We start from the raw sequence: 20,525 nt of genomic DNA on the forward strand, positions 1-20,525 counted from the left end.
TAGCTGGAACCACAGGCATGCACCATCACGCCTGGCTTTTTTTTCTTGTAATTTTTAGTAGAGAGGGATCTCATCATATTGGTCAGGTTGGTCTTGAACTGCTGAGCTCAAGCAATCCACCTGCCTCGGCCCCCCAATGTGCTGGGATTACACGCGTGAGCCACTGTGCCCAGCCTTTTCACGTATTTAAATCACTCGTTTGTAAGAGGTCAGAAAGGAAGAAATATGGATTACACTCAAGATACAACTGGGTTTAAGTTTTGGAGGATGGGTAGGATTTTGATGCTGACAGGAAAGGCATGAAAATTGGAGGAAACAGCAGAACCAAACATTAAAAAATCATAGGTCTCGTTGGTTTCTTTCTCAAGCTTAACTGGAGCAGACTATGTAATGGGTAGTAGTGGAGGTCAGGAAGGGAACCTGGAAATACATGCATAGAATGAGTTGGAGGATGAAACAATTTTATTTTCGTTGTAAAGACAGTCTATGTTGATCAGGCTGGTCTCATCCTCCAGCCTCGGCCGCCCAAAGTACTGGGATTACTTACAGGTGTGAGCCACCAGTACCTAGCCAAAAAGTTTTAACATGAGAGTCAAGGCCTACAGTGGCATGCTGACTAACAACTGCAGGAGCATCCAGGTAACAGCAAAAATCTTTTACTCCAATTGGGTCAATCCAGTCAACCACGTAAGAAACTCCTCACCTAGGGTCAATATGCTACTTCTGTATTTCTGCAAGCACAATCCACTGACATAAAGGCTAATGTATCATGTACATGATAAAATGTATGAAATTTGGAGCAAATGGTGAGTTGAAATAATTTACCCGTCATGTGGTGGTGGGACTATTTTGTTGTTTTTTTTCCCCCTTCCTCATGTTACCTGGTCTAAGAAGGAAAGTTTTTTGGTTTTGTTTTTGTTATGATTGTCTAACTTTTCCTAATCAAGTTGTACTTGGGTTTTTTATGCCAATGATTAACTTTGGTTTTGTATTTTAAAAAGCAAGGGATTTTCTTAATAAAATTCCATCCAGAATTTGGTTTTGCCCCTGCTGATGCTTTCATCAGGTAAAGTTGCAACTGACAAAACTAACATGACTTTATTGAAATTAAGCATTGTGAAAGAGCATCATCTTCCTTGCAAAGGAAATGAGAAAACGCATTATCTAATATCTTCCTATTGCTACCTTAATAGTTTCACCAGTTACTACTCAGAGTTTTAAAATGAGTTTATTAAAGAAGGTTCTTAGGAAGGCAACAACTTTTGTCATTAAAAAAAAGTCTTTTTTTTCATGCTGTATAATAAAGGTGATGTAAGAGGCTACAGAGTTATAAGTTTCTACTGGAATTCTCTGGTATAGCACAGTGTAGTCATTTCTGCAATTCTAGAATAAATAAAAAGTCTCTTCTATGCTTCTCTTCAAAAGCAATGAGTAACAGAAGATGGCATAAAAAAGCCATATTTTTTCTATTCATTCTGTAGTATTGGAGCCAGTATCTAGGAAACAAAAGAGAAAGTAAATTCAATTTAATTTTAAAATTAACTATTTTAAGACTATCAAAAATGTAGAACACAGGACTAATAGTGGTGGTGGCTTGAGGGGTGGGGAAGAACAGAGGGCAGGGTTAAAGAGGGAAGCTGACAATGGAAATATCTTGAGAACTTCTTTTAAGCAGATATAAAGTTGCTTAGCTCCTCATATTCATACTAGAGTAAAACCAAGTTGAACTACATTTGGTTCATGTAATTGTTATATAACACTTTTTTTCTTTTACACAGAGTCACACTGTGTTGCCCAGGCTGGAGTGCAGTGGTGTGATCTCAGCTCACTGCAGTCTCCACCTCTCAGGTTCAAGCAATTGTCCTGCCTCAGCCTCCCGAGCAGCTGGGATTACAGGCGGACGCCACCACGCCTGGCTAATTTTTCTATTTTTAGTAGAGATGGAGTTTCACCATGTTGGCCAGGCTGGTCTCGAACTCCTGGCCTCAAGTGATCTGCCCGACTTGGCCTCCCAAAGTGCTGGGATTACAGGCGTGAGCCACCACGCCTGGCCTACTGTCCCAAACCTCTAACACTGCATTTTTTTTTTTTGAGATGGAGTCTCGCGCTGTCGCCCCGGCTGGAGTGCAGTGGCGCGATCTCGGCTCACTGCAAGCTCCGCCTCCCGGGTTCACACCATTCTCCTGCCTCAGCCTCCTGAGTAGCTGGGACTACAAGCGCCCACCACCGCGCCCGGCTAATTTTTTGTATTTTTAGTAGAGACGGGGTTTCACTGTGGTCTCGATCTCCTGACCTTGTGATCCGCCCGCCTCGGCCTCCCAAAGTGCTGGGATTACAGGCGTGAGCCACCGTGCCCGGCCTCACTGCATTCTTTTCTGCAGATATAAAGTAAATGGAATACAATTTAAGCTTTCTTTGAGTCAACAATCTTCTCACTGAAGATCAATTACTACACTGTGAAGCGGGAGAAAATCCTTAAAAACTACTGCAATAAACAAGGCCGATCTGCTACTCCTCATCCACTGAAGTTTGGAAAACAATCTTGTACAGTAAAGAGCAACACACACTAAGGACTACCAGAGGGGAGCTCCTATCAGTAAAATACATACCTTTACATGGATTCTTTTGATATTATACATCAATATTTATTTTGTTCAGAGGCTTTATTTACTGACTTTTTGGTTCTCCGGTATGGTTCAAATGACTGAAACTGACACTACTAATAATCTACATCGGTTCTGTCCAATACAGTAACCACTGGCTAGCCATATGTGGCTAATTTCAAATATAGAAATGTTATGATTCAGGAAACAGCACCACCTTCACAGGACTTTTAAAAAGACCCAAATATAACACTGTTCCTTGCTGTAATGACAAAGATGTACCTGATGACTATAATAAAAAGTTACTATGCCCAAAATTCTTAGAATGATTATTCCTAGGTAACCTTCTGAACTATAACAAGTCACGAACAGTAACGTTGCTAGGTTCAGAGACTTTGTGATATCTGGAAGAGACTATTTCTTTAAAAAGGGCTGAAGGTGTAATTTTTATGTAGCCCCTAAAAATCAGGCTTAAGTGCAGGGGCTCAGGTGTGTAATCCCAGCACTTTGGGAGGCTGAGGTGGGAAGGTCGCCTGAGCCCAGGAGTTTGAGACCAGCCTGGGCAATACAGTAAGACTCTGTCTTTAAAAAAAAGAAAAAAGAAAAAAAAAATGGCTTAAGGGTAGTAAACTCAGTGAAAAATATATTTACAAATGTCTACATATACATACATTTTTGCAAAAAAACAATAGGCTATATAATATTCAATAAGGTAGTTATAACACCATCAGGTAGTGTTGTAGAGAATTTCTTCTATGTGCTTTTTTGTATTCTCTACATCTCTTCAGTGATTAGCCATTTCTTTGGAAGTGCAAAATACATAAAACAAATCCAACTCAAACAGGGAAATGGAGGGTATTACTTTCTACATTTCTTTTGCTTTTCAAAACTCCCTCTCAAAGAGCAGCAGTCTTTTCTATTCACTTTCTAGACTAGCTGCTCTTAAACACAAATGGTTCCCATTATAAAGTATATTTAAAATATACTTAGCAAAAAGGAAATAACTAATCATGAAACAGAAATTAGAGGTGTATAGCTTTTGAAACATTTAAGGACCTGAAGAAGTTTCTAGGTCTGGTGTGAAAAGTTCACTTGCACATGTCATATTTAACAGATTAGATGAATATCTACCATCATGACTCCAAAGTTCTTACGGTTAATTAAAATCCTGTTTAAAATAACTCTTTAAATCTACGGGTATCCAGCAACATAGAAACCACAGGATTGTCAAAATTCTTAAAGGTGTCTGAAAAGCCTGATAAACACTTAAAATTTGTAACGGAAATAGGGAAGAAATACTTATTAATTTGCTTATTTTTTTTCCCCACACAAATCCCATCTGTGTAAGTAGTCTATCTGTCATTTGAAATGTATCCACCTAAAGTCAGTAAGAGCCCTGTTTGAGATACATAATTCAGAATTTAGCTGAGATAGAAGCCTGGGCTGTATCTGGGAATTGATCACTGGGCCATTTTCCCCCTTAGGCTTTCCATATGGATGCAGATCTTCTAAAGGCTCATAAAAACAAGGTTTCAAGTAGATTTGCTTTCACAGAAATAAGGCAAGCACTTACTTTTACCATCACAGGCTACAATTTTCACTTTATCCACTTTAATAAGTTCTGTCACCTCTCTGAATTCAACATCATTCAATACAAAAGTCCACACATTATCGCAGAATCTGTACGTATTTAGAGAGCCCTTTAAAACAAAACATTTAGAAACCATGAAACGTTTTTTCCCCTTACATTTTTCTCCAAAGCAATTTAAGAGATCTTGGCTACCAAGAACATAATTGTTAATAAGTTTAATGCTTAAGATTTTCCTTAACTTTAATCCCAGCTACTTAAAACAAACAAACAAAAAGCCAGACAAATTTGTTAAGGGAAGAGTTCAAAAATATTTTAGTTGGCACTCTATTTTCAGTCTCCATTGCAAATTACTTACCTGAAATATAAAATAAAAACTTGCATTTGGATTTCTACTGCCCTCATGTGGCTAAATTATGAAAGTTCATTCAAATTATTATGGAAATATTTGTTAAAAGTTACATATTTTATTATGTATGTTAATTCTCCAAATGTACAAAAGCAGGGACTTCCTAGAAACACTAAATTTTAATCCTGTGACTTGCCTCAGATGCATTACTGTATTAGTCACGTCTACAACATTCATTGTCCTTAGAAACTTATAATTTATTCATACGTATTAAACATTTTTTTGAGATGGAATCTCGCTCTGTTGCCACGCTGGAGTACAGTGGCATGATCTTGGCTTACTGCAACCTCCGCCGCCCGGGTTCAAGAGATTCTCCTGCTTCAGCCTCCTGAGTAGCTGGCACTACAGGCACCTGAAACCACACCTAGCTAATTTTTGTATTTTTAGTAGAGACGGGTTTTCACCATGTTGGCCAGGATGGTCTCAAACTCTGATCTCAGGTGATACACCCACCTCAGCCTCCCAAAGTGCTGGGATTACAGGCGTGAGCCACCACGTCTGGCCTATGTAATTTTTTTTTTTTTTTTTGAAACCGAGTCTTACTCTGTTGCCCAGGTTGCAGTGCAGTGGTGCGATCTTGGATCACTGCAACCTCCACCTCCCAAGTTCAAGCTATTCTCCTGCCTCAGCCTCCTGAGTAGCTGGGATTGCAGATGTACGCCACCACGCCTAGCTAACTTTTGTATTTTTAGTAGAGACAGGGTTTCACCACGCTGCCCAGGCTGGTCTCAAACTCCTGACCTCAGATGATCTGCCCGCCTTGGCCTCCCAAAGTGCCGAGATTATAGGTGTGAGTCACTGCACCACCCTATTTTAATATTTTTTAAAAATAGAGACAGGGTCTTGCTATGTTGGCCAGGCTAGTCAAACTTCTGGCCTCAAGCAATCCTCCCACCTTGGCCTCCCAAAGTGCTGGGATTACAGGTGTGAGCCACCATGCCCATGACACATTCTTCTAATTATGTTTTATGTTTTGTTTTTGTTTTTGTTTTTTTAAAATAGGAATATATACTTGAGCATCAAAAGGAAATTTTTACTTTTTTTTTTTTTGGAGATGGAGTTTCATTCTGTGGCCCAGGCTGGAGTGCAGGGGTGCAATCTCAGCTCACTGCAACCTCTGCTTCCTGGGTTCAAGTGATTCTCCTGTCTCAGCCTCCAGAGTAGCTGGGACTACAGGCGTAGGCCACCACACCTGGCTACTTCTTGTATTTTTAGTAGAGATGGGGCTTCAGCATGTTGTCCAGGCTGATCTCAAACTCTTGACCTTAGGTAATCTGCCCACCTTGGCCTCCCAAAGTGTTGGAATTACAGGCGTGAGCCACAATGCCCAGCCTATTTTTATTTTTTGGGATGGAGTCTCAGTCTGTTGCCCAGGTTGGAGTGCAGTGGCGTGAATCTGGCTCACTGCAACCTCTGTCTCCCGGGTTCAAGCGATTCTCCTGCCTCAGCCTCCCAAGTAGCTGGGATTACAGGCATCTGCCACCACGTCAGACTAATTTTTGTATTTTTAGTAGAGACAGGGTTTTGCCATGTTGCCCAGGCTGGTCTTAAACTTCTGATCTCAGGTGATCTGCCCACCTCGGCCTCCCAAAGTGCTGGGATTAAATGTGTGAGCCACCCACGCCCAGCTGGAAATTTTTAAAAAGAATGTGATGAAAGTCATGCATGGACACTAGCAGAATACAATTAAAACCCGAGATATACACATGCACACATATAGGCACACAGGAAATTTAGTATGCAACACTTAAAATGCCTAAAATCTTCAACTCAGAAACAAACCACCAAGCACAAAAATGCTCCCTGCAATATTATTATAATAGCAAAAATTGGATTCAATCTAAATAGTCTATCAAGTGAGAATGATTAAGGAAACTGATGGCCATGAATGAATGAATGTAATAAATGAATAATTACTGTGTGCTAGACTATGCTGGCCTCTGAGGATACAATGGTAAGCACAGGTCCCTGCCACTGGTGAGCTGAGTTTAGCAGGGAGATCATTCAAACAAGTAAATACATAGTATAACAGTGCTATGAAAGAGTAAGTGAGTGGGTACTGTGAGTAGAGCAAAGGCACTCAAGGGTATGGAGGACACAAGGCAGACAGCTGCTCTCAAAAAGTGAAGTTTAAGTTGAGTACTAAAGAATAAGAGTCAATGGAGAGGAGGGATAATGGAAAGGAAGACAAACACTTGGAATGGGGTGGTCAATTCCAGAAAACAGAACACATCAGGAGGTCCTAAGATAAAGAAGAAACTTGGAAAACCTTTGCCCCATCCTAATGGTACTGGGAGGTCAGTGAAAGATTTTAAGCAGAAGAGTCTGATCAGATTTGCAGTTTTGGTAATGACATAAAGAATGGATTAGACAGGAGTATGACTAAAGGAAGTAAGACCAGCTATGAAGCTGATGTCTGTTAGCTGCGTGAATCAGAGAGGTGAAAGTGGCTTTACTGCAGTAATAATAAAGGGATCAACAGAAATGGAGAGACTTTAAAAGGTAGGACCGGTAGGAATGGACAACTATAAATATGGCGGGGTTGGGGAACACAGAAATCCACGGTAACTCCCAAGTCTCTGGCTTGAATGTCAATGCATTCACAGAAAAAGCTGGTTTGGGAGTAAAGTTAAATTTTGAACTTGTTGAATTTCAGGTATATCTAAGTCATGATGTCCAATAAGTAGTTGGAGTATAGCAGAAAGCATGAGAACATGATATTCACTTTAACCAAAGCCAGAGGATTGGATGAGACCAAGGATAGTGGGGGCACTCTATAACCCTAAGAAATACCAACAACAAATGATAAGCAGAGACAGAACTACAAAGGAGTCTGAGAGTAAAAGGCCAGGGAATAGGAGAAAAGCTCACACAGTATGGTTTCAAGGGAAATAGGGGTTTTAAAAAAAGAATAATCAACAGCATTACAAATGATGCATTAGATTTAGCAAAAATAACTTGGGAACAGCAATTTCAGTGGAGTGATAAATACATGGAAAATCACCCATGATTAAGGGAAAAAGACACAAAATTGTAAACCTATAAAATATATCTGAAAATTAGATCTGCTAGTTTGCTACAGTCTGAGCCTCTGGAAAGCTAAACAGCTAGATGCCAAACTCAATGTTCATTTCCAGCATTCTGAATGTGTGTGTAATCCATGATCTTAAGAGTGTGTATATTACTGGCCAGGTGTGGTGGCTCACACCTGTAATTCCAGCACTTTGGGAGGCTGAGGTAGGAGAGTCACTGAGGTGAGGAGTTCAAGACCAGCCTGGTCAACATGGTGAAACCCCTACATAAATATAAAAATAAGGCAGGTATGATGGTGGGTGCCTGTAATCCCAGCTACTTGGGAGGTTGAGGTTGGAGAATCGCTTGAACCTGGGAGGTGGGTGTCACAGTGAGGTGAGATCACGCCATTGCACTCCACCTTGAGTGACAGAGTAAGACTCCATCTTAAAAAAGAAAAAAAAAAAGAAGTGTGTATATTACTTTCTTTTTTTGAGACCGAGTCTTGCTGTGTTGCCCAGGCTGGAGTGCAGTGGTGCGATCTCGGCTTACTGCAACCTCCACCGCCTGGGTTCAAGTGATTCTCCTGCCTTGGCCTCCGAATAGCTGGGACTACAGGCATGTACCACCACCACACCCAGCTAATTTTTGTATTTTTAGTAGACACGGGGTTTCACCATGTTGGTCAGGCTGGTCTTGAACTCCTGACCTCAGGTGGTCTGCCTGCCTTGGCCTTCCAAAGTGCTGGGATTACAGGCATGAACCACTGTGCCTTGCCTTACTTTCTCTTTTACAAAATGTGTAGTCTTTTATCCCTCGCCACCCTCCTACCCTTTCCCCAAAGTTCGTTCGCAAAGTCGTATCATTCTTATGCCTTTGTGTCCTCATAGCTTAGCTTGCAGTAAATTACTTTCATTTGATAATGTTATGTAAATAATTTAAAGCAAGTCATTGGGATTTATGAGCCAGTATGTGAGTATTCACTTTCAAATATAAATAAAGCATTTTAGATGTAGACTGGAGTGAAAAATCTTACATATCATATGCTGAAATTCCATTAGTTGCAGTGTAAGTTTATATACTTCATTTATTTTACTGCAAAAATAAAACGCTACAAATCTTGAAAGATATTAAATAAAAGTTATTAAATGCCTTCCAATTGTAGATAAAAATTAAGTTGACAATATCAAAGAGCACATTAGCTAGGTAACTTTTGAGCTAACAAATGTTTTTAAAAAGTTAAATGTAAGAGATTAATCTTTTTAGAATAATTTGAACTAGAATCTCTAACATGAAATAAGCTTTAAATCTTTTTAGAATAATTTGAACTAGAATCTCTAACATGAAATAAGCTTTTCTGTATACAATTTTTAGTTATTTAAATATCTTGCTTTTTTACTCTCTTCATTTGAAAGTCAGAATCCATTCAGTATCTCTAGTATAAAAACTACGTTTATATATGTATATAGTATATATACACATATAGTCTATAATTATGTAATTACAAACATTATATAATATATACATGTCTTTCAGTTTATATGTGCATATATTATATAATTATAAATATTATATAATTTATATGTGTTTATACATATATACATACATAAAGTTTTTTTTTTTGAGGCAGGGTCTAGCTGTGTCACCCAGGCTGAAAGGAAATGGCATGATCATGGCTCACTGCAGCCACAACCTCCTGGGCTCAAGCCACCCTATCACCTCAGCCTCCCAAGTAGCTAGGACTATGGGCACACACCATCACACCCAGCTACTTTATTTATTTGTTTGTTCGTAGGGACAGGGTTTCACTGTATTTCGCAGACTGGTCTTGAACTGCCCTCAACTGATCCTCCTGCTTTGGCCTCCCAACCCGCTGGGATTACAGGCTTGAGCTGCCTGATAATTATAATTTTCAAAGTAAAATTTTGAATTCTTTAAATTCAAAAAGTTCCTTCTATAAGTAGATATTTGGCTTTGGTCAAATATTACTTTTAACACTTAATCATTTGGCCAAATTGTATCTTCAATGCACTTTTAATAAATACATTTTTGGTTTTACATGTATCCACAACTGGGCAACAAGTTTTTGGGGTTTTTTTTTTTTTTGAGATGCAGTCTCATTCTGTCGCCCAGGCTAGAGTGCAGTGGTGTGATATTGGCTCACTGCAACCTCCGCCTCCTGGATTCAAGCGATTCTCCTGCCTCAGCCTTCCAAGTAGCTGGGACTACACGCGTGCACCACCACGTCCGGCTCATTTTAATAGAGACGAGGCTTCACTGTGTTGGCCAGGCTGGTCTCAAATTCCTGACCTCAAGTGATCTGCTCGCCTCAGCCTCCCAAAGTGCTGGGGTTACAGGGCATGAGCCACCGTGCCCAGCCTAAAAGAACACCTTAAAAGTTATATAATAAATGTTTGTTACAGAAACATCAAAAAACAGTGAAAAGCAAACCTTCAGTTTTGTTAGAAGGGCTATTTTTCTTATCACTAAATCTTATTTTTTGGGGATATGGCATTCAATCTTTCAATGCTTGTTTAATTACTGTCAACACTATAAAGTTTAAATCTTTTAAACTTTAAATTTTAAACTTTAAAATTTTAAACACTATAAAAATCTTTTAATGCTTGTTTAATTACTGTCAACACTATAAAGTTTAAGTAACCATTACTTTTATCTATGGGAATATGTTCTCCCAAAAACATACAATGGCTCCTTAAAAGCCTACTTATGGCTGTGTGGGGTGGCTCACACCTGTAATTCCAGCATTTTGAGAGGCCGAGGCGGGCGGATCATGAGGTCAGGAGTTCGAGACCAGCCTGGCCAACATGGTGAAACCCCATCTCTACTAAAAATACAAAAACTAGCCGGGCGTTGTGGCACGCACCTATAATCCCAGCTATTCAGGTGGCTGAGGCAGAAGAATCGCTTGAACCCAGGAGGCAGAGGTTGCAGTGAGCCGAGATTGCACCACTGCATTCCAGCCTGGGTAACAGAACAAGACTTCGTCTCAAAAAAAAACAGAAAACAAAATAAAAGCCTAGTTATACATACTACTTCAATCTGAATTTTCTCCCTAAAAATTAATTCAGTTCAAGCTCCATGGTACATATATTTAGGTTTTTTAACTAATAAATTAAAACATATAAATGATTAAAACCTTAGCTCTCATACTTAAGAGGATTTTCTCCTATAATACTCTACTAAATAATTTCACTTATATGGAACCCATAAAAGGATTTAAAACAAAAACAATTTAACATGCTATATAGAACTATTTTTGTAAAGGATGCTTCTCACTGCTAGGTCAGCAAATTATAAACGAAAAATATATACTTAAATTTGATCTAGCAAAATGGCTCTGAAAATTAGATATTTCTAACTATTATCTCTTTTGTCTCAGCCATATGCTACACTAAGCTAAACAGAATGTCATTTGCAAACATTCTGGACTTAAAATGGATCAAGTTGGCTATAACCCAGGAGTAGGGTGATAAAAGCCTGAGCTAGAATAGCAGCAGCAGGAAAATAAAACGGAAGAATGGAAAAGTTCTGATCAAGGCTGACAGCAATTATATATATAGCTTTTGGAAAACAGACAAAACTTACAAAACACTGTGCAAGATAAATGTAAATGTCAAATTACTTTAACTGTAGCTAAAGAAATCCAAACTAGAAACCTACAATAATGCACCTAGAAGATGACTAGTTAGGCGTTGTGAACTACATTGCCTCTGATAAGCAGTCCACCAAATTTCTTACTAGAGCAAAATTTATGTATTAACATAGATCATCTGGGCAGACTTCTGCATATGGGTATATTAAAAAAACCAAACTAATTTTGGCAGAATCATTACTGTTAAAAATTCATGGATCCACTGGTCAAATTATAGTCTTGAAGGCATATTTTACTCCAGATAATTTTTTGGCACATGAAACTGATACATGAGACTTATTTAAGTCAAATGGGGTTTTGTCTATCTTGTTCATCTCTGAGTATCTAGAACATGCCTGGTATGTTATCTTTTCATCTCTGTGTATCTAGAGCGTGCCTGGTATGTTAATAGACACTCAAACTGTTTATTGAATGTTTAAGTACCAAATAAAGTAGGCAGATGTTAATTAATGATCAAATTTTGGTTGTTAACCATATTTTAACCTTCTTTTGACCATATTTATATAGGTTATGCCTTATAATACAATATAAGCATAGTTAGATAAGTAATAACCAAACATCATCATATACTATATGAGTCCATCAATACCATAATGTGGTAAAATTCTTTCTGTTGCACCATGACTCTTTCAATGGGCCCTTAATCTGAAGTTATCAGGAAATTGAGAGAGATAATTTTATCCAGCTTTGGATTACTACTATTCAAAGTATAAGTGACTCAAGTGAGACCAAGCTACCAGAATGGACTGTTATCTATCACTAGAGATCAGGTTTTTTATCAGCCAAGTTACCTAAGAGTAGGAGGGAGGCAACATGAAGTTTCTAGAAATAACTCTACTTCCCTGGAATGGGGAAAGGCCAGAGTTTGAAAACCATAACAGAACCTTGGGGATTACTCTGCCACTTACCTTTAATCCTGCAGATAATATTTCAGGTGTTTGGAATCTCAGTAACTCTTCAGGGAAGGTAGCCAAACATACAAAGGCTGATTTATGAAACAATGAAATAAAAATCTAAAAACATCTCTGTATCTCACATTAAGTGGACCAACTTAGTGTAATATATAGTTGATTGAAAAGTATAATTTAGTTATTATAAAACAAGTTCCAAAAACTGATTAAAGCCACCTCTTCCTATGATTAACAAATACGTAGGGGTCCTTAAAAAAACCCCACTGTTTTACCAACCATTGGTATAGGCTTCTAGATTCAGGAAAATATCCTTACCCTGAAATTGACTCTGTTCCTGACCCTCTGAGCCAATGCTGAATTTATAGCCTTATCAAACTGAAGTAGAACTTGAAGGGCAAGTTGGGGGGTGATCTGTTGAGACTGAGAAAAGGTAAAGGTCATAAATCCGCTTAGGGAAGAACATTAAAGACAAAGTAAATAAAAATATACAAATTATCATCTAAAATTTAACTGAGGTTAACCAAAGCCTCTAAACTAGAATTCCTTTATCTCCTTTGCCATAACTGATGAAGCAGCAAAGCTTGACGATATCTTTTGTACTATCTCGACACAAACAATCTTGAAAAGAAAACACGCAGTGATGTTACAAAGCCAGAACAAAACTTTGTCTTTTTTTTTTTTTTTTCCTTTTTTGTGAGACGGAGTTTTGCTCTTGATGCCCAGGCTAGAGTGCAGTGGCGTGATCTCGGCTCACCACAACCTCTGCCTCCCGGGTTCGAGCGATTCTCCTGCCTCAGTCTCCCAAGGAGCTGGGATTACAGGTGTGCGCCACCACACCTGGCTAATTTTGTATTTTTAGTAGAGACAGGGTTTCTCCACATTGGTCAGTCTGGTCTCTAACTCTCGACCTCAGGTAATCCACCTGACTTGGGCTCCCAAAGTGCTGGGATTACAGGCGTGAGCCACTGTGCCCAGTCGGAAATACTTAATATGTTTTTATTTGGGAGAATTATATAGAAGGGTTAATTTTCTCAAAATTGAAATATAAATTCAGACTTGTAAATCTCAGAAGACTTTATTAAACTGGATAAAATTACCTTAAAGCTAAAAAGAATTATGACTTTCTTCCCTAAATTTGAGAAGGGGGAAACCAACAGTCTCAATTTTTATGTAGAACAAAAATTTCTGAAGATTTAACTTTATGTATTTAGAGGCAGGGTCTTGCTCTGTCACCAAGGCTGGAGTGCAGTGGTACCATCATAGCGCACTTAAGCCTCAAACTCTTGGGTTCAAGAGTTTACTCAGCCTCCTGAGTAACTGGGACTATAGGCATGCGCAACCACACCAAACTAAGTTTTTTATTTTTTGTGGAGATGGGTGGTGGCTATGTTGCCTAAGCTGCTCTCAAACTTCTGGCCTCAAGCGATCCTTCCACCTTGTCCTCCTAAAGTGCTGGGATTAGAGGTGTGAAACACTGCACATACCCAGATTTAGTTATATTTAATGATACCATTCAATCATATTTTGTGTCCTGTTGTCAGGACAGTGTAATAAACAAGAATTTGAGGTTATTTGATCAGTGTTACTGACTTGCTGGGTTAAACAGTCCAAGATATTTTACCTCATATCTCTTTGCTTAAGTGATATGACAAGAATTACTGTAAACCCATCTAGATAAAAGTGTTCGATTTTTAATTCAGTCTCCCACCTGTATGAGCTCATCTAGGCTCTCCTGAAGACTGTTTCCCAAAGTGGTATTTCTGTATAACTGATATGCCATGGCTTAGGAGGAAGAATTTGCTTTTCTTATTCAAGCTTGCATTGATGTCCTAAAAATTTAATATAAAATTGTTAAAAAAGATCATACTGTAACATCATAAATTATGTATATAATATCATCTACTTCAAATATTCTAATATAGAACTAGGAGAATGCTTAGAGGTTGCAAATTACTATATAATCATTTTAGAATTACAAGGAATAGCTACAAATGATTTTCCAGTTTTTTTCCCTGTGATTTTGACATAGGCATTCATACTCCTTTATGCAGTATAGATGTTACATTTATTAAAAAAGTCTTTTCCATTTCCTTTAAATATCTGCCTTCTGACTTAGTCTAGAATTTTCCATGTACTATCCTTTCTACCTGCTGTCAAGTCACTGGTAAAATCTGCAGCTCATATTTGCATGTCTGCCCCTTTATTTTCCTGTTCTCTCTAAATTCAGTATTCACAGAGTGCCTACCAAGAGGATGGCACTGTGACAGGTTCCAGAGAGAAGATGATGATTAAAGACATGCTCCCAAATCCTAAAAATTTATACGCTAAAGAATGTAACATACATACGAAAAGATTCAATTCAGTATAAGAACTGTGATAAAGATACAAAGCATACCATAGAGGCTGCCTGTAGACTGAGCTGGCTCAGAAAAGCTTCCAAGTTCCTTAAGCTAGACTTTAGCCAAGCAGAGAAGGGAAGTCATTCCAGAGGCTGACAGAATAGAATAAGTAAAGCCATGGAAGGATGAAATGTTTGTAGGGAAAAACATAAACTGTTCTACATTATCAGGGCATAAGTATGAACAGGGAGTGGCAGGAGATGAAGCTGAAAGAGACAGCATAGATGGAATTGTTTGGCAGGATGGGAGCAAAGAGTGGGGAGCCACTGAAGCATTTTAGTCAGGAAAGGTCAGACAGCTGGGCTTGAGTGCGAGATTTAGAAACAGATGAGGGATGGGGGCTTGAAAAGGGTGGCAGCAGTACAGAGTAAATAAACATTTACTGAGCTTCCACTACACGTCAGGTGTAAGATCTTGACCTCATGGCATTTTCAGTCTGGAGATGGATGGGGGAAAATACATTTGAGAAGCAATCATCAGGTAAAACTCAGCAAAAATAATGGGCAGCCATCAGTCCTTACATTTCATACCTTGCTAGCATTGGATACAACAGATCACTTCTGCCTTCTTGAAACATATCTTTGGCTTTGAGACACTACTCTCAGTTCTCTCATGCCACTGGATACCACTGTATTTATTTTCTTTTGCTGGTTCCTCCTCAGCTCCCTGACTTCTAACTGTTGAACTGCCCTAAGTTTTCTTGGGTCCTCTATACTCCACATACTTTACTCCCTTAGTTACCTCATCCACACTTACGGCTTTAAATACTATGTACTATCTGGGGATGACTCCCAAATTTGTATCTCCAGCCCTCAATTCTTCCTTTGTACCCATATATAAAACTGCCTGCTTGACATTGGATAAAAGTATCAAGTAGGTAGCTCAAATTCAATTTGTCAAAAACCATGTTCCTGATGCTACTCTTGCAAATATGCTCTGTCCTCAGTCTTACCTCAATAAACAGTAAATCTAGTCTTTCTGTAACAGCTCAAAAACCTTAGAGTCAAGAGTAACTTCTTTCTTTCTTACTTGGCATCCATCAGCCAACCTTTCAGCTCTTCCTTCTAACTATAGCCAGAATCTGAGAGCTTCTACCATCTTCAATGCTATTACCCTAAGTCACCATCATCTGTCACCAAAGTTAATGTGATAACTCATGGTCTCCTTATTTCCACTCTTGCCTATCCCAACCCCACCCTCATAGCAGCCACACTAAGACTTTAAAACATAAGGCAAATCACATCACTGGTCTATTCAAAACCACCAATGGCAGCATCCCATCTCACTGAAAACCAGAGTCCCTGGTTTGGAAGGCCTATGTGATTTGGGCCCCCCAATACCTACTTCCCTATCTTCACCCACTCACCCTCCCACTCTGCTGTGGTCATAATGGTCCCCTGCTGTTCTTTGACATGAGAAGCATGATCCTGCTTGAAGGCCTTTGTGGTGGTGGTTCTTTCTCCTGACACTATTCTTCCCAGATACCTGCATAGTTCACTCCCTCATTTGATTCAGATCTCTGGGTCAAACATTACCTCATCAGAAAGGCCTTCTATAATCAACCTATAAGAAATAATTACCTCCCTTCTTCCTCACACTGCTTTATTTTCATTCATACCCATAACTGAAGCTGACATATATACGCTTATTCTGTCTCCATCTACTAAAATAGATGACCCAGTGAAGACAGGGACTTTTGTTCAGTTACATATTTACCAACTAGAACAACATATGTAGTATGCATTATTTGTTGAGTGAATTATTTGGTAGTATGTCAGAGTGCTAATATATTAGAAATATCTGAGTACGACACAAAGTATTCCACTTTACTGAGGAAACCGAAGCAGTAACTTCCAGACTCACAGACACATCCAGCTACCTACCAATAGCTATACAGGTTGAGCATTCCTTATCTGAAATGCTGGGGACCTGAAGTGTTTTGGATTTTAGAATATCTGCAGCGTATATACTTATGCGTTGAGTACCCCAAATTCAAGCTCTGGAATGCTCCAAGAGCATTTCCTTTCAGTGTCATGTCGGTGCTCAAAATTTTGGATTTTGGAGCATTTTGGATTTGGGAAGCCCAACCTGTACCCATATACTCTGCCTTCCTGTCACTATAGTTGAACTTTATACCTATATTTCTCTAAATCCAATCCTTCTACCTTTGTATTAGGCATTGTCTTCTAGTTCACTCAAGGGTATTGTTCTGACAATTCAGTTGTTACTTCTCTCCCTCACCTTCAAATTTTCCCTCTCTGTGGATCATTTCCATTAGCAAACAAACAGGTGGCTACTTCTTCCACCTTAAAAAGTAAAACAAAACAAAAAGCCCTGAACCCACATCCCCTGCCAGCTACACCCTATTTCTCAGTTCCCCTTTGCAGCAAAATCCCTTAGTTTTGTCTGTATTCACTGTCTCCCAATTCCTTTTTTCCCATCTTCTCTTAAGCTCATTTTTGCCTCTAGCACTCTAAGGAAACAGGTTGGGGAAGGTCATCAGTGGCACTGCTAAAGCTAGTTCTCTAGCCTCCATCAGAATATTGGACACACCTGAGTACTCCCTCCTCTTTCGTAAAGGATCTTAGCTTGGTTTATGGGACACTGCCCTTTTTGGATTGTCCTAACTCACAAGTTCATCCTTCTTAATATTGTTTGCTGGTTGATCCCATTTTCCCTAAACTCTTAATATCACAGGACACAGTCCTTGGTCCTCTGCTGCTTTCTGTCTACACCCATTCCTTACTGATAACATTTATTCTCATGGTTTAAATACCACCGTTGATCATCCCCAAATTCATACAGCATTGAACTTCTTACTCCTGGATCTAGCTGCCTACTCAACATCTCTACTTGTTACCTTTTGCATCGTGGCTTAAATAACTCCATACTTCTACAAGCTTGGACAAACCTTTGAAGTCATCCTCCACTTCCTCTATCTCACTCACCATATCTAATTCCTAGCAAATCCTGTAAGGCCTACCTTCAAAATGCAATCAGAATCCAGCCATTTCTCACCATCTCCACGGTTTATCACCCTGGCCTGGGCCACTCTCGTCGTCATCTGGATTACTGCAAAAATCTCCTAAATGATTTCCCGGCTTCTACACTCACCCCTACACTCTAATCACAACTCACAGCCGCCAGGGTGATCTTCTAAAACTTCAGTTAGAACACACCTCTCCTCTATTCAAAATCTCCCATGGCTTCTATCGGCCTTTACAATGATCCGGCTACCCATGATCTCTGACTTTATCTTCTTGTCCCTCCACCCCCAAAACTCTTGCTCATCCCTCTCCAGATACACTGGCTTCCTTGCTATTCCTCAAACATGACAGGCCTAAAAGCCTTTGTATTGGTTTTCTCTCTGCCTGAACGCTCTTCCTGGTATTTACTTAGCTAATTTTCTTAATTCCTTCAAGTCTTTGCTCAAATAACACCTACTAAATGAGGCTTAAACTAACCACCATCGTCTTTAAAATACCAGTTCCCACCTCCACTCTGGAACTTTCCCGTACTCCTTTATCTTTCTTTTTTTTTGATGGCACCATCACCTTCTAACACCATTATATATTTATTTTACATTTATTTTCTGCACCCACTAATAAAATGTAAGCTCCATGAGGGCAAAGCTTTTTCTTTTGTTCATTTAAGTAAACTAGGCGTCTAGAACAGTACCTGGCACACAATGGGAGCCAAAAAACAAAAACAAAAAAATCTGTTCAATAAACGAAGGCAGACAGCAGTAAGTATAATATGTGTGTGGGAGGGGAGAGGGGGTTAAAAAGGGCAAGAAGTCCCAACAGAGAGATAAAAACTTTGCAAAGTAGGAATACAGAATCGTCCATCGCGTCCCATTTGACAAATTTAAGAGTTTATCTAGAAAACAGCTATGCGTTATTTAAACGTTTGTTAAAACTACTGATTTCAGTGTCCTTACATTCTTTAAAAATTCCTTGCGAAGTGTTCTAATCTTTTAGACGTGGTATCAGCCACAGAAATTTATTGTTCCCTTCTTGTTTTGCAGTTCAGAAAATTTTAAGTCTCCAAATTGGGAAGTAATTCGTCCTAGCATTTTTTGATTAAACCACCCAGTTTAAAATTCGTTCCTTTTGTCGGAGTTCGCACGAAGAAAGTTGGAAGGCAGACTTCAAACAACAAGCTATAAAGCACAGGAAGGGGACATTTAAAAAATGCTCTCCGAAATTCGGCAAAACCCACAGGGCGCTACTGGATGCTTTAAGACATTCACCTGGCTGAAAACACGGCGGTGGGCTGAGGACCTCTCCCAGGTGGGTTCTGTGGGCGCCCCTTGGACGACGAGCCTCCCGCGCGGGACGCGACCTTCCCCGCCGCCTCGCCGCCCTTCTCCGGTGCCGGCCGCGGGGCCTTGCAGGCAACGGTCGGTAACGGGCCGATCCCAGGAGCGAACGGCCCTCAGAGACTACCCGACCAACGCACCCAGACTCCGACGGGGCGGCAGGAAGCGCGGCCCTGCTTCCCTCCCTAACCCTGCCCTCCCTAACCCACTACCTGTGGGGAAGGCGCTTCCCGCCGCGGAGCGGAAAGAAGCCGCCACGAGCCTGGCAGGAGGTTCCTACTTCCCCGACCACCTCTCCAGCCGCCGCAGAAACCGCAGAACTGGGTGGCCGACCCGGAAGTGCTAGCGGAACCTGGAAGTGACACCCGCCAGGGGGCCGGGAGCCCCGCCCAGCCCTGCTCTCGCCCGCCACTCAAGCCTTGTCAGGGAAGGGCGTGGAGATGGAAGGAGGGGCGTTGGGCTGGAGCTTCAAGCCTTAAAGTGGTGGACAGGCGCACTGCTCGAGTAATTCACCAGGTTTACTAAATCGTTCCTAAGGGACTTATAATTTTTAGAGACTAATCTTCTCCACTGTTAGATGCACAATTTAAGAAATGTAGGGCATTCATATTTTCATGCCGGAAGAGTGTTCAGGGTAACACTGTTGAAGACCTCGCAGACGAATTCTGAAAAGATTATAGCAGCGGCCGGGCGCGGTGGCGCACGCCTGTAATCCCAGCACTTTGGGAGGCTGAGGCGGGTGGATTACCCGGAGGTCAGGAGAGTTCGCGACCAGCCTAACATGGTGAAACCCCCCCCTCTACTAAATACAAAAAAATTATCCGGGCGTGGTGGCGCATGCCTGTAATCCGAGCTACTTGGGAGGCTGAGACAGGAGAATCGCTTGTACCTGGGAAGTGGAGGTTGCAATCAGCTGAGATCGCGCCACTGCACTCCAGCCTGGGAAACGAGAGCGAAACTCCGTCTCAAAAAAAAAAAAAAAAAAAAAAAAAAATTATAGCAGGGCATCTTCTTTACCCCTCGAAACAGGGCTGCAATCCATTTAGTCAGGCAAAGCTTTTAGTCTGTGACTGGTTCATAAATAACTTAATTTGGGAGAAGTTATATTTAACATTTGCATCTAATATGCAAGAGAAATACTTCAATATGAATTTCGAGTTTGCAAAATCACAAATTAGGTGTCAGGGTGCATGGTACACTGGCTTAAATGCAGCAGTAATGTGTAGAGCAGTTTATCCTACAAAATAGCTGAATAGTGATTCGAGTACATGCAAAAAAAAAAAAACCCCAGAAAACATTTATCAAGTGTTATCAGCTGGAACCTCTCAGCAGGTCTATGAACTAAACCAGTTCTTATTTAAGCCATGTTTTCATTTCAAGCCACTCATGGTTTCATCCTTGGCTTCCCCATTAATTTAAAAAAATTCTCAACTATGAAACACAAAGTTTCACTATTGTTTTTATATTAAAATAAAGCAGGCTGGGCCAGGCGCGGTGGCTCACGCCTGTAATTTCTGCACTTTTGGGGGGCCGAGGCGGACATCATGAGGTCAGGAGAGGGAGACCATCCTGGCTAACATGGTGAAACCCGTCTCTACTAAAAAAAATA

At 40.2% G+C, this 20,525-nt stretch overlaps 1 protein-coding gene across 4 annotated transcripts; it reads right to left on the minus strand.

Annotated features, from left to right (window-relative positions):
• Positions 1 to 1,209: 1,209 nt before the first annotated feature.
• Positions 1,210 to 19,255, minus strand: LOC100999448 (transcription initiation factor IIA subunit 2). Of its 4 annotated transcripts, none has more exons than XM_009210304.4 (6): positions 19,129 to 19,245; positions 18,536 to 18,757; positions 13,905 to 14,025; positions 12,512 to 12,616; positions 4,177 to 4,303; positions 1,210 to 1,496 (listed from the first exon to the last, which is right to left on the minus strand). In XM_009210304.4, exons 3-6 carry the CDS (start codon positions 13,974 to 13,976, stop codon positions 1,471 to 1,473), a joined length of 330 nt encoding a protein of 109 aa, XP_009208568.1. In that variant the 5' UTR covers positions 13,977 to 14,025; positions 18,536 to 18,757; positions 19,129 to 19,245; the 3' UTR covers positions 1,210 to 1,470. The 4 variants fall into 4 exon arrangements, with proteins under 4 accessions (XP_009208568.1, XP_009208569.1, XP_003901051.1 ...); XM_009210305.4 differs by lacking the exon at positions 19,129 to 19,245 and adding an exon at positions 18,848 to 18,961; XM_003901002.5 differs by lacking the exon at positions 18,536 to 18,757 and having other exon boundaries at positions 19,129 to 19,255.
• Positions 19,256 to 20,525: the final 1,270 nt, after the last annotated feature.

The sequence above is a fragment of the Papio anubis genome, unplaced genomic scaffold (genome assembly GCF_008728515.1).
Source record: "Papio anubis isolate 15944 unplaced genomic scaffold, Panubis1.0 scaffold160, whole genome shotgun sequence".
NCBI lineage: Eukaryota > Metazoa > Chordata > Mammalia > Primates > Cercopithecidae > Papio > Papio anubis.